The 14,622-nt window shown below is 39.6% G+C and overlaps 1 protein-coding gene across 1 annotated transcript; it reads left to right on the plus strand.

Annotated features, from left to right (window-relative positions):
• The first annotated feature begins 232 nt into the window (after positions 1 to 232).
• On the plus strand, positions 233 to 14,608 carry hacd2 (3-hydroxyacyl-CoA dehydratase 2). The gene is made up of 7 exons (XM_055031507.1): positions 233 to 455; positions 2,420 to 2,537; positions 2,987 to 3,005; positions 4,127 to 4,215; positions 4,759 to 4,880; positions 9,088 to 9,266; positions 11,316 to 14,608. Exons 1-7 carry the CDS (start codon positions 331 to 333, stop codon positions 11,396 to 11,398), a joined length of 735 nt encoding a protein of 244 aa, XP_054887482.1. The 5' UTR covers positions 233 to 330; the 3' UTR covers positions 11,399 to 14,608.
• The last annotated feature ends 14 nt before the right edge of the window (positions 14,609 to 14,622 follow it).

Genomic DNA, 14,622 nt, shown 5'->3' on the forward strand with positions numbered 1-14,622 from the left:
AAGTATTTGTTCAAGATAAGTACCGTCTGTTTCTGCTATTATTTTTACAAGTCTGTTGTAAGGCAACACGTTGGTGGTGAATCATTCTGTTCCAGGGAATATGAATAACCTCTAAAGACAGCTCTATTAAAAATAAGTTATTTGATTAAAATCTTACTCAAGTCCACGAATCGCGCTTTTTCGGCGAGTAAAAGTAAAAGCGGAAGTAGTGAAGAGCGGTAATCTTGCTGCAGGTGGATGCTTGGCGCAGCAGCCTCTGCTCCCTTCCTGACTCGGTGAAGCTGACAGCCGCCGTCGTGCAGGACCAGAGAGCTTTTGGCGGTTGGAGTCATGTCGGCAGCTGCTCAGGGGACCAGCAGAGCGGCCCACGGTGACGTGGGCCCGAAAAAGAAGAGAGGACCGGGCGCCCTGGCCACGGCCTACCTGGTTATTTACAATGTTGTTATGACAGCCGGGTAGGTAGCGTGGTTCCTCGTGCTAACCTTCCGCCGTCGCGGTGGTGGAGCGTGCGTTAGCAAATCAGGACTGGTAATAAGATAACATTTCACCGCGTGCACTATGCTGATTCAGAGCTGTTTTTTTTTAATACCGGTGATGGCTTAAAACACAAACCGTACGACGCTCCATAAATTTACTTTTATTTAAAAGGAAAATAATTTTTGCACGGCTTCCGACAGCTTACAGCAATGAACGTAAGACGAGCAACAGACTGACAAGCAGCTGAGTGTAAAGTCTCCACTGGGTCCCACGTTATAATCTGCAGACAGATGGTCCATTGTTTGCTCACTGTGACTTATGCCCAACTCTGTCTTCAGAATCAGATGTGCATTGAGTGAACTATTAATAAATATGCACTTTTAGAAGATTAAATCTGTTTTTTTTAACAAAAATAATGAATGATGAAGCTTAATTGACACTAGCAGTCAAGGGTTTCCCTGATGAGCTCCTAGTCTTTGAGGTTGTAAGGCCTCTTTTCCATCACCCTAGTCTTTATTCTGTCATATATCTTTACACATATTTAAAGTTAAAAATGTTTATGTGTGTACAAGGTTTCCCCCAGAAAACTTGCTGAGTCCTGTGGTTGGGCGCTACGGCAGTCATTCATTCAGCAGCCCGTTGTGTTTTTGAGTTGAAAAATATTTAAAGCTGACAGAAAATTTAAAAATATCACATGATAGTTGTGTCATTGAAAGATTGGAAAATTAATACCTAAACACCATCTATAAAGTCTTAAAAATGCAAACATTTTGAAAAGACTTAATCAAATAAACAATGCTTAGTCTGGTGGGGGCACAAATAAAGCCTGGTGGCCCACCAGGCTTATAATACACATAAGTTTAACTCCTAGATATTTTTCTTTAGTTGAGTTGAATTTGAAGCATAGTGGATGTTGGACTGTTTGCGGTGCGTTATGAGGCCACAGCAGCCAACCAATCAGATGCTTGTCTGTTTGAAGGTCAGCCTCTAACTGCACACTTTACAGACGAGTTATAAATGCGCATAGGCAAATATAATTTGGCTTCTCTTTTGACAAAGAATTTAAAGGGAATGTAATCAGCAACAGAAATTAAATACAGCAGCCTTCAGTTTGGATAATAAGGCTTATAAACAGAACAGCACATTGCTTCCTAAATAGTCCAGTGTATTATTTAATAACCTCAGACCAGAAGTACAAGCTAATAAATCCCTCTACGTGTCCTTTTATTGCTCAGATTTTTTAAAACTGTTGCACAATGACGTGATGGGCGTTGTTTTCTCACTGCTCCAACTGGTTCGGTCACATATAGCAGCGCACTCAGTTCCGGTGCGCTGCTATACAGTGCCTGCTCTTGTAGTGGGGAAAAAATGTTGAAATTTCAGACTTGCAAATTCTTGTAATTAGTTCAGCTGGTAGAAGATACTTTTGATGAGTATCTTCTACCGATACTCATCAAAAGTCTAAATTTGGTGACGTGTCAGATAGATTTATGCCAAACACACACTGTGAAAGAATAATTATTTAGTAATTACCTCTTTTTGCATGCCTTTTTGTTCAGAAAGATGTGATAATTTTATTGATGCAGTGGTGAGAAAAAGTGATTGCCCCTTCCTGGTCGGCTTGATGCGACTTTCTGCACATCAAACCGATTTAAATATTAGTCAAAGGAAACAAACAAAGGTGTTTATTGTTAAGGGAGAAAAAAGGAAAGGTCATCCATGCATTACTCTATACTTTATTTATTTAAAGCAAACATATTTTACTCTAGTTTTGTTAATATGATTGCATTGCAGTTCTTCAAAATTGAACCTCAAACTGGATTGTTCTTTGCACTGAATTTCCTTCAATTGGACATTAGTCATGCGCTAACCTGATAGAATAATCATTTATTAAAGAAGTTAAGTTTTTGGAGTGTAACTCTGTCCTCCTTTGTGCTTCCAGATGGCTGGTGATCGCGGTGGGTCTGGTTAGAGCTTACCTGGCCAGAGGAAGCTACCACGGCCTTTATTACTCTATAGAGAAACCGCTGAAGTTCTTTCAGACAGGAGCTCTTCTGGAGGTTAGATAAACACGAACACTGAGACAGTTTAGACTTTTCGTACGAGGCAAGAAGTACCATTGCTGCGTAGGCGTACTGTTTTTGAGTTATAAATGTTTTTTGGTTTTTTTTTTTTGCATGGAACATGGGATGTTTATTTTTTTGAGTCAAACTGTTTCCTGTTTCAGGAGTAGAAAAAAACCATTAGGCTAGTAAAGGTGTACCCGGTCCAAGCCTTGTTCTTTGTTATCTTTAGATTGTTTGGTATGTCCTGTGGTAAATATCAGACTGATAACCCAGCGTGTTTCACAACCCCGAGCTAAAGGCACAGAGCCAAAAATGCAAGCTCAAAAATTTTAGCATACAAGGTTCTGTAGTCCTGTGTGTCACATGGTTGGAAATTGTTACCATTGAGATTTGTGCATTACCTTTAGAAGCACACTGAGTAATTCTCTCTTTTTATTTCCCAGATCCTGCACTGTGCTGTAGGTGAGTGTCTGTGCAATCCTACTCCTCTCTGCCACTGCTTTCTGTGAACACGCTGTGTAAGGTTAATAGTAGGAAACAACTTTTAACATCAAAACAAACTTTATTAATTAACAAATCTGTCAAAGTAGAAGGTCTGAATGGGTTTACAGCGCAAAATTAGGGCGAGTTCTTCATTTTTCTGCTTTTAATGAGTTGGGAAAAGATCAAAAGTGCTCACAACCTCTGCCCTTTTGATTGGTGCACTCTTATGTTTCTAACTGCTTTATCACCTTCAGGATTTTGAACGATCTAAGCCGTTCGATCGGAAAATATTTTTACCTAAATGTTGCTTACGGTGCCATCCGTTACCTGTATTTTTAAGCTAGCTGACCTTTCCAATTGTAAATAATGCTCTGCAGTTGAACTCGAAGCAAATGGCTCCTTGATTTCTCCACTGTCCTGGTAAAAATGGACATCATCTCCTTCTGAACAGTTGTTAAACTGCAGACCAAAATCCTGGGGACTATTACTTGTCGTTATTTTAGCTTTTCAAGCGACAAATTCTCTGAATCCAACATTGCTAGTAGTGCTAGCGGCTAACATTGAGTTCAAACAATAAAATGTTGGATCTGACGTCTGTAACCTGCTGCTGTGGTTTGAGCAAAGGTTTGAAGCCTCAATGGGGAAGGTAACTATTGGCCATGGCAGCAGCTGGTTACCATAGAGACTGTACACAGAAACAGTTTTTCACCAAGGAGTTGAACTCATTGTTTTAGCAACTTCTTCCTCCGACAGGTGCTTTTCACCTTCAAAGTGTGGGAAAATTACTTTTTAGAGTAGTTAAAAATCTTCCCTACACTAATTCTAGTATAGGGTCACCTTTAGAGTGTGGATACACAGTTTCTGTACACAAGGCCATTTTTGGGATTGGATTTCTTTCAGACAGATCAGAGTTGTTTGAACTGGGGTTTTTCAACACCTAGTAATTGGCCTCTTTGTAAATATTAAATGTATTTGTCCAGCTTGGGGGCGGGACAGCAGATGATAGGTTCCAGAAAATATCGCAAAAATCCTGCTGAGACCCAGTTTCTGTTGCAGTGGAGCATAAAGCAGTCAAAGTTAGGTCTTGATCCTAATTTCAGGAATCGTGCCGTCCTCTGTGGTCCTGACGGGGTTCCAGGTCATGTCTCGGGTCTTTCTCACTTGGGCCGTCACTCACAGCGTCAGAGAGGTATATTCATTTCTTTTACATCTATAACCCAGTAAGCTAAATCAACTTATCATTATTCAAATTGTATTTTACATGTCTTTAAACATTGGTGCTCAAAAGTGACCAGATGATGTACCTTTTGCCCTGTTCATAGATCGGAGAAAAGTACGTGTGTGAGTAAAAATAGAGGGTTTTGCTGGAAGACTTAAGGAATGAATCTATTAGATATCCGGAATAATTTATGCTGTGTAACTCCTATCTTTTATTCTGTAAGTGTGGTTGTCGTACTGACATTTTTCTTGAGTTCTTACTTTTCTCTCTTTAAGTGCCTGTGAGAATATTCATTGTGACAAAGTGTGGCTATCTGTCTAACATTGTATTTGCTTCGGTTGCAACTTAATATCCAAAGAAAATGTCGACAAGCCTGCAGTGTGATCTGACCCTAAAGCATCCCAAACAAACGGCATGGTCCTTGGTTGACAACGTTTAGAAGATTTCGACCAAAGCATGATGTTACTCCCTCTGTTACCTTGTCCTCAATCCATCGTCTTTACGTGTGTGTAGGTGCAAAGTGAGGACAGTGTGCTGCTGTTCGTCACAGCCTGGACCGTCACAGAGATCATCCGCTACTCTTTCTACACCTTCAGCCTTCTCAATCATCTGCCGTACCTCATCAAATGGGCAAGGTAAAACATTTCTCTGTTAATAGGTTCAGGGTTTCCCCACAGAAAATCTGCCAAGCCCGGTGGGAGGGGTGCCAGGGCACAGTGGCCCAGCACATTTTTAGATTCAAAGATTTGAGCTGCATGAGCAAGTACCATAATTTAGAAATAATAATGCGTCAGGCCAATATGTAGGAATGGCACAATTGGTGCGCATCCTCTTGCACCCAATTCAGTGTGTCAACTACAAACTTAGCGTAAGCTGTCTTTACCGTCACTAGCTGTGTTTCCATTACAAATGTGTGCAAAACTTTGTCAATATTTTGTGAGAAAAGACACAATTTCGCAATTGCCGTGTTGTCATTAAACAAGAAACGCAATTAAAATGAGTTTTTTCACGCAATAAGTTATTAAAAAAACGTCGTTGTGCCGCTTCCTGTTGTTGTTTTCTTGTCTTAACATCTGGCTGTTAGCAACAGCCAGATGTTATCAACAGCCAGATATTGATAACTGGCTGTTATCAACACTTGTTGCATTGCCTTGTGTTATGCAACAAGTGTTTCCGTTGCAGGTTTGCGAAAAATCCTCACCTCATCCAAGCACCAAAATGTTTCATTACAAAACGAGAATCTTTTTCCAAAATTGACATGTTTCCATTAAATAAATGTATTTTCGAAATGGCAAATTGCTCAGGTATGTGATCAATGGAAACACAGATATTGTTACTGGTGCATCAGAAAATAATTAAACAATGCTCAGTCTGGTGGGGGAGCAAGAAAAGCCTGGTGGCCCGCCAGGCTTATAATACACTGGGAATATTTTTTTTTTCACATTTGGTGACATAAGTGGATACAAGCAATTGCCTTTTAAAAAGACATCTTCCTCAAGGTGTATGAACAGTTTTGTAAAGCCCTGTATTATGCTCAGTTCTATTAATAGCTTTACAATGTGTTTTCCGTGCACCTATCTGTACACCCACTCATGTAGTGCTTCCTGTTATATATTTGCACAGTTTATCTAAGCAGCGTTTTAGTCGCACAGGACATTGAGCACATAAGGAGCAGTGGGGCGATTCATTGTCCTGCTCAGTGTGCTTTAACACCTAGATATGAGCCTCAGCTGCACCAGTGAGACACAGAAGACACTAGTTATGGACTGGTCAGTGAGAATCCAGTGCTGTCAACTCTCAGTCTGCATTAGGCAAGGAGATTTAGTTGAAACTTCACTGTGATGCTATAAACTTTAAGACCAACGTGTAAAGAAAAAGAAAGAACATTTCCATGGCTATTAAAGGACGAGAGGAGCTTTGCTGCATTTATAGATATTGTTACTCATAGAAATCTACATTAATCTCTGAAAGTACGCTTGGTTACAGTAAATGTTCTCACTGTTTGAAAAGCATGAGAAATATACCACAGTTGGATGGTGCCACACATTTCAAACAAAAACATGTATCATGATCTAACAGCTACAGTAGTTTAAGACGGTTATAATGCAAATTATTTGATTTGTGATGAGCAACACGCAATTACATATCGAGTACAGTAAATCTTTTTGTCCTTTTTGGTGTCATAATTCAGTTTAATTCAAAATTAGTCCAGCACTGACGCATCTCTGATACGTCTTAATTCTATTCATCCTCAGATGACTACATAACCAAAAAATTCAATTTAGTTTTTATATAGCACCACTTCACAACAAGTGTCATGTTGAGACAAAAAAACCCTCTAAAATCTACTGTGGTAAAGTGTTAAGGTTTCCCTCAGTCCTTTATTAAAAACCAAACATTCAAATTGTTGACCTTCAGAAAGCCAGGAGAGATATTGTTCAAGACCAACAAATGATGGGATTGTTTTAGAATAGAATAGAATAGCATTTATTGTCATTGAACAGGATTCAACGAAATTTCTATTGCAACTCCCGTGCAAAAAGTCAAAATATACAATATTAAATAAACAAACACACAATAATAATAATAATATATACAACTAAAATTAACTAAAGGCACTCAACCACACCAAAGAAGAAGCAGCAGGTCCAATTATGGTAAAGTGCAGATGATGTGACAGTGCAAGTGCAGAACAATATGGCTGTGTGGGGTGGGGGGTGTATGTGAGGTTATGATATGTGTGGGAGGGGGCGGCAGGGAGTAATGGCTCTGACGGCTGTGGGGAAGAAACTGTTTCTCAGTCTGTTTGTTGTAGTCCGTATATTCCTGTACCGCTTGCCTGATGGCAGCGGCACAAACAGTCTGTGGCCCGGGTGGCTGGAATCCATGGCTATGGATCCAGCTCTCTTCTTGACCCGGCCCATGTAAATAGAGTCCAGGTCCGGGAGGGGGCATCCCACAATGCCTTGTGCTGTTCTCACCACCCGTGTCAGTTGTTTCCTCTCCAGTGCTGTGCAGCTACCGTACCACACAGTCACGTTGAGGCAGAGGACGCTCTCGATTGTCGCCCTGTAAAGTTCACGAGCAGCCGTGAGGAAAGTCCAGCACGTCTCAGTTTCCTGAGGAAGAAGAGCCTTTGTTGTGCTTTCTTCACCAGGTGGGAGGTGTTTGTATTCCAGGAGAGGTCAGACGTGATGTGGAGGCCCAGGAACTTGATGTTGTCCACACGCTCCACCTCTTCTCCATCTATGAGAAGGGGAGTGTGACCCGTCCTCCTGGACCTTCTGTAGTCCACAATGACCTCCTTGGTCTTCCCTGTGTTCAGCACCAAGTTATTGGCTGAACACCACTGAGTGAGCTGCTGAATTTCCTCTCTGTAGTGGGTCTCGTTGTTGTCTGAAATGAGACCCACTACTGTTGTGTCGTCCGCGAACTTGACGACTGTTGGTGGGGTGGATGGCAACGCAGTCGTGTGTAAACAGGGTGAAGAGAGCTGGGCTGAGCACACAGCCCTGCGGCGTGCCTGTGTTGAGGACCAGTGGGGACGATGTTGAGCCACCTATTCTCACCACCTGAGGCCTGTTGGTGAGGAAGTCTCTGATCCAGTGGCACAGTGAAGCAGGCAGCCCCACCTTGAGTAGCTTCAGCACCAGCTTGTCTGGAATGACGGTGTTAAATGCTGAGCTGAAGTCTACAAATAGCATCCTGACGTAAGTGTTGGGATGCTGCAGATGGGTCAGGGCTGTGTGCAGAGCCCTGACCCCTCTGCAATATTTATCCAATCTGTAGATGTGCAAAAATAGTGGAGTGATGCCTCAAAATATAGCTTCACAAAGTCAGAAAGGATGAGTACGAATGAATGCTAGGATCCAATTAAAGAAAAAAATGAAAGTACCCTACTGTTTTCTTCCCACTTCAAACAACTTTGTGTTGGTCTGTCAAATACAATATCAATAAAAAAATAGATGGAAGTTTTAAAAGGACACAAAAACAATCTCCACAGTAAAAATAACGTCTATCAATTCCATCCTCGTTATTGAAAAGGCTTCAGCGACACTTTATATATCGCCGTAGAGCAGCAGTACACGGTCGCATCCATGTGAAGCAAATTGTGTTTCCACAATGAAAATGGACGTCTCTACCTGGCCAACAGGATTTTTCTGCATCTACAACCAAGGCAACAGTCGTTAAGTGCCTCTCTCCCGGCGGTCTTTGTTGCTAGGTAGCAAATGAGGCCGCTGCTATATTGGTATTTGAGTTTCAGTTTCAATCGCCCCCTAAGAGACCGAAAATTGGTTGCGCGTCTGTGAAACATTCAGCGTCAGGAGTGGACAGTTTTGGGGTTTGAGGTGCTGGATTAAAGGGGAGGATGTTGGAAGTTCATAATTAATTACACTTCTGCACTAGTTTTTCTTCACATGGTGTGAAAATTACTGATTATTAGATTTTTTAAATATGAATAAAAACCGTAAAGCTTCCAGAAGCAGCTTTGCATCTCTTGTTTGCTATTTTTTTTTAATTTACTTATTATGGATACTTGATTCCTATGAGGTAATAATGTGCATCATTAAAGTTGGTTTATTTTATCACCAATTTAATTGTTCGTTTGTGTTCCCTTTGGTTGACCTTAGGTCATTCTTAAAGAATTGACTCCAAAGCATATGTTTTTTGTTTGTTTGTTTTTTTATCTCAATCTGGTTTTTCTAGCCTTAGCTGCAAGTTTTGAAAACCTACAGCATAGTGATGCCACTACCTCTCAATCCCTCGATGCAGGAGCAGTCAATAATAAACTATTAAGATGGATTCTTTATGCCTTTTTCTGTCTGGAACCTCTCCCTGCAGGTACACCTTCTTCATCGTTCTGTATCCGATGGGAGTGAGCGGAGAACTGCTGACCATCTATGCAGCTCTGCCGTACGTGCAGAAGACGGGCCTGTACTCCGTCACCCTCCCCAACAAGTACAACTTCTCCTTCGACTACTACACCTTCCTCATCCTCGTCATGATCTCTTACATTCCCCGTGAGTAAACGAGCACAGTTTGTTGTTGTTGTTTTTTTTTTACCGTTTCGTCACAGCATAAATACGTTTTGTATTCCCAAGTTCTAAACACATAAGGAAAAAGCAATAGGACGAACGTATTTTTTGGTTTTCGAAGCGTCAGGCCTTTTGAGTTCTTCCTACCGAGATAAAGTGATGATTTGGAGAACAAAAATGTAGCGGATGCCTAAACAGCTGCTGCAATGTGAAATTTCTATGTAAATTTGATGAATGCCAATTAAAAAACATGGATCAATTTATGTGGAGTGGGTTTACCATCAGATCCTAATTGATTGGTAGCTGGAGAAATGGTTTTCAAACCTCATTCAACTAGAAAAATCACATTTTTAAACAATAGTAGAAACAACTTAGAATCAAACAAATTCTAGATCAGGTATCAGTGACAATGTCATTCTAGTCGGCCTATTGTTATCAGGTTCTTTATTATTTATTTTACATTGGCTGTTATACTGTGTTGTATTTTTAAAACACCTCACCAAAAAAAATTTAATTTAGTACATTTATGTTTTAAAAAAAGAAATGCTTTGAGTCAGTTCAGCACTGTTTTTATGTGCTGATATCAACCCACACTAAACCTCAGATGTCTGTATCGGTACCGGGATTGAAAACAGTGGATCGTTGCACGAGAAACCCTCACACACCAGAACTATTACTTTCTCTGAACATGGTTGACTCCGTGAAATGTATTACTAAGTCCTACTGCAGTAGCACTTTGCAAATAAATCACCAGATCCATCCTGTTTATGAGATTTTAACTAAAGCTTGTCTAAGTTTTGCATTAGTCCCTGATTCAAAGGTGTGATTTCAGACTTGCTGTTCCAAATTCTTAATCCTTTGTTGGTTAAATTTTTAAGTATAAACACAAAATTGCTGTTGCCTGAAAAAGAAAACAAAGTATGGATGAATAAACATACTGATTTGAATACCACTGTTAAATTGATAGGGGATAAAGTCTAAAAATAAAAATGTTAAGACCTGACAATTATTTTCCTTCTATGAACAAAGCAGGAAGTAGGGTTAAGGGTCACAATTAGAAAATGCTTACACTCCTAAAGCAAAGAGATTATGAGACAGGACACATTTCCCTGAATGCAGTGTTGTGCTTTTGCTCAAATCAAAACTAAATACACTTTTTTTTAATGGTTGGGACAAAGTGATTATTGGTATTAATGATTGCCATGGTAGCAGTAAAGGCTGTCGTGTTTCCTGAGCAGGTTTGAAAATATATTGTGGCACGCTGTGTGCTGGGAGAACTGTTTGTGTAGGGAGCCCTGTTGAGACATTTAGAGCTGTAATCACCATAAATGCCAAAGTTTCCTGGAAGAAGAGTAAACGGCAATAGTTTTTTCGTTTAGAATTAAATATAGTGCTGTGGCTTTAAGGGATCTTTAAATAAACCTCATTCGCTTGTATTTTTTTATTTCAGTGATATTATGAAATTGTTTTTTCTGGAAAATTATACTACTGTTAAATATTTATTCAAAATGTAAATAAAGGGAATGAGCTAATTGCACGATAAATTAAAACAAGGTCAATAATAAATGACAAAAATCTCCAGCCTGATGCATTTGTTTCAGCTTATAATTTAGAATTTGTTGTCTCTCTGATGTTTTTTTTATTCAATTTGGATATTTAAAAAGTCTTCTGATTCTCGTGTTAAATGTTCATTAGAATTTAAAATGTATTGAGAATGTGTTTTTGCATTATTATGCCATTCTCATTATATCACTTGAAAATGTCCTGAAAACAATGTTACCGTTTATCGCGATGACTTCTTAGTTAATTTATCGTCCAGTGTCGTTATCAGCAAGCCTGGTGATAATCATAACTCTGCGGGATAACTGGTGATCTTTTTATTTTTCCTCCTGGGATCAAGTTTTCGTTGCCTCCTCCGCTCATCTGCAAAGTTACGGTAGATGCTGCAAATCTCCTCTCGGTTCAAGAAGTTAGCGTTTTCTTCAAATTCAGTCGTTTTCCCTGCGTTGGCCATAACGACACCTCTCCCCTCAGTCTTTCCCCAGCTGTACTTCCACATGATGCGGCAGAGGAAGAAGGTGCTGGGCCACACAGACGACTACAGCAAGGTGGAGTGAGCTGCGCGGCGCTCCGATCGGCTCACACGAGAGGAAAGCAACCAAAACATCCCATAATGAACAAATCCGTGTTTTTAGTTTTCAAACTGCCAAAACACACCCCCACCAGCCCCTCTCCACCCTGTAGATCATCCTATCATCCACCCACACCATTTTAATCGTTCAAATTTTTACAGCAATTTAAGGGAGTCATACAGACATTCTGGATAAACCTTTGGTTTTTTTGCATATTTATAACAAATTGTGATTACCTTGAAGCTTAAAGAAATGATGAGCTGCTCTGTGAGCATTGAGCAGAGCTAATCTAAACAGAAGGATACACTAATTGACCTTTGACCTCCTGATTAACGACACTGAAATGGAGAGTTGATTCAGATTCTCACCTCCCACTGACGTTTATTTGTTCATTTATTTTCTTTGATCGCCTTCTGCTTTGCTTTATGCTGCCGTAACATAGAAAGAATAAGTTGGAGCCTAACACTGAACGTTGGTGTCTGTAGGTTTTGCGTCCTTTGTACAAATTGATTTGATGATTTCCACTTTATGTAATTTATTGAAAAGTTTGGCTACATTCCACATTTAGCTCAATAAACCTTTTTTTTCCATCCCATGCCTGCATGCTTGTTTTTATAATTATTATTTTAACTTTGTGGCTGTTTGTGTTGTGCTCGTTTGGCTTACGTTAGACTACAGTGTCTTGCTGAAGTACAAGCTTTGAGCCAAGGAGAAATCTTTTCTACACATTTTGGGATGATTTCATGCGATGGATCACCACACGGCTGGCCATAATTGTGATGCAGGAGTAATGTATGATTTGTTTTTTGATTTTTTTAATTGTGCAATGTATATTTTGGAGAACCACGTCCTCCCACAATTATCAACCAAAACTTTCTTCTCGCCATTTCTATGTAATTTTCACATTTATGGCACAAAATCTCGTTAAAATACTCTGAAATGTGCGGCTGTCACGTGGCGTCATCTGAAAAGGCTGAAGGGGCTCGAATACTTTTGCAATGCACTATGTAGTGATTCTTTTGTCTGCTCTTTCCACCATGAATGGCGTCTTGCATGATCTGATTGTTTCTTTGGTTTATGTTCAAAAACCTTGTGTTACTGGATGCATCCATCTTTGTTTCCACATTTCCCTTCTGTTCAAAGTGATATTTTGGACTGAACTTCTTGTTTTGTAGATTTTCACCATATTGTTTCCTTTTACTGAAGAAGAAGAACTAGTGGTGGTACAGTTTGGCATAAAAACAACTGATAGCACAACATGCTGTAGCAAAAAGTGTTTAAAAATAAGATGAGCTTTGATTATGTAAGACAATTGTAGCCTAAATAAGTGTTGGATGTTTAAATTTGTTGACTTCAATTTAGAAAAAAAAAGATGACAGAATTGCTTTGCTTCAAATGTGGTTAAATATTGAGGTGTGTGAGCTGAAGTAATATTCTCAAGTGAAGAGCTTGTGCTTGTGGGTGATTTATGTCTTGATTTTTTATTTTTATTTATTTTTTTATCTTTCTCTTTTCTGTGAGCTGAAACTGTCACTTTATGAGCTAACAAAAAGACTTCAAACTTTCTACCTTTCTGCTATATTTTGTTTTATTTTTGTAAGACTAAGGTACAGACCTCTGACACTTATTCTGATATCGAGCCACGTAAATGTCTGGAACTTGGAGTAGGACATCTGAAGGTTAGAGTTTTAGTTTTCCTCAAACATGACGTCCATCATGCAGCGAATCACAAAATGGTTTGCAACCGTTTTGTTGTTTTTTTTTTTTAATGAAAACATCATTTGTCAGTGGTGTCACTCTACTGACCACGCTGTTTGTAGCTTCTATGTTTCCATCTCTGAGAAGGAAGCTGCAGGAAACACTGCACTGTGTGGATTTCACACTATGATGGAAAAGCTGTTTTTTCGACGTCTATTGATTTTTCTGTGATAAAACGACAAAGTGGTGCATAATTTCAAAGTGGGAAGAAAACATCAATATTTTTAAATAAAGAAAAAAAAAAGAAGTGAGAAGTGTAACCTGCTAGACTTTACATAGACCAGTGGTGAAAGAGGCTGAATACACTTATTTTGATATTTTTTGTTTTTTTGCTGTATTCTTTTTCGAACGTTGTCGTTTTTCTTCTGCTTCACAACCAAGCACTACTTTGTGCACCTCTGTCGCATCAAATCTGAAAACGCGTTTCAGATTTGATGCAGTAGCAGTAACTGGGTGGGAATGCTTTTCCAAAGCACCGACTGCTTCCCTTCACTGAGGAATCCGTTGATGTTTTCGAACAAAGCCGACACCTTCAAGTTGAGATCGATGTTTATTTCATTTCCTTTGACGCTGATCTCTCTCTCCAGAACAGCGGTGTCAAACTCATTTTTGTTTGGGCCAAATCAAGGTCATGAGTGCTCTTAAAGGGCCGGTTACGCCAGAGCGTACTGATAAAACCTGATCACAAACTGTTGATCAGGTTTTTATCAATAAATTCTGAAAATCAAGAATCATCTTTTTGGCCCCTCCAGGATTTTGTGATTCTTATGTTTTTTGCAATAAAAATTAGTGGTACTAATTTGAAAACATTTGTGATATTTACACTTATTTATGATGGTAAATGTGACATTTTATCACTCGTTGTGTAGCTCATGGACTATGATCTGACATTAATTAGAGCTGAGGCAGCTGTTTCGTACAAGTAAGAAAATTTGACAATTTTGGAGAAAAATTTGCAATAAACTCCCAATTATGTATTAGCGCATAAAAATGCGGGGATTTGTTGATTTTGCGTGAACTTCCACGTTAATTCTCAAGAAACTGGAGGGACTGATGTAATTTGGGACTAAACAGATAACTGCATTGATTTGATTGAAAAAATAATTATTAAGCACACTTAAATGCTTAGTCTGCATTCTTGAGGGCCACTTAAAAGCTACGGCGGGCCAGATTTGGCCCACGGGCCTTGAGTTTGACACCTGTGCTCTGGAAAACCAACATTTCCTGCACTGCATTCAGATCTCCTTTGTGGTCGTGTCGAAGCAATTGGCTGTTGCTCCCATTCTCCTTCATCGACGGTTGAGCATGATTTGACCTCGCTTGTTGGAAGTACTCGGCACAACACAACTGAAAACTGCATGAAAGCGGTGATGTAGACGCCTCGAATGATGACTTTTTCTCACAACCCAAGCGGAAACAAGCAAAAAAAAAAGAAAACTCAAGCATGGTAT

This window comes from Poeciliopsis prolifica, unplaced genomic scaffold, assembly GCF_027474105.1.
Source record: "Poeciliopsis prolifica strain line A6 unplaced genomic scaffold, Auburn_PproV2 SCAFFOLD007, whole genome shotgun sequence".
NCBI lineage: Eukaryota > Metazoa > Chordata > Actinopteri > Cyprinodontiformes > Poeciliidae > Poeciliopsis > Poeciliopsis prolifica.

Coding starts and splice junctions, on each gene's coding strand:
- hacd2 (XM_055031507.1), top strand. CDS start 331: ATGTCGGCAGCTGCTCAGGGGACCAGCAGAGCGGCCCACGGTGACGTG. Junction 4,216..4,758: donor TCACTCACAGCGTCAGAGAG/GTATATTCATTT, acceptor ACGTGTGTGTAG/GTGCAAAGTGAGGACAGTGT. Junction 9,267..11,315: donor CATGATCTCTTACATTCCCC/GTGAGTAAACGA, acceptor CTCTCCCCTCAG/TCTTTCCCCAGCTGTACTTC.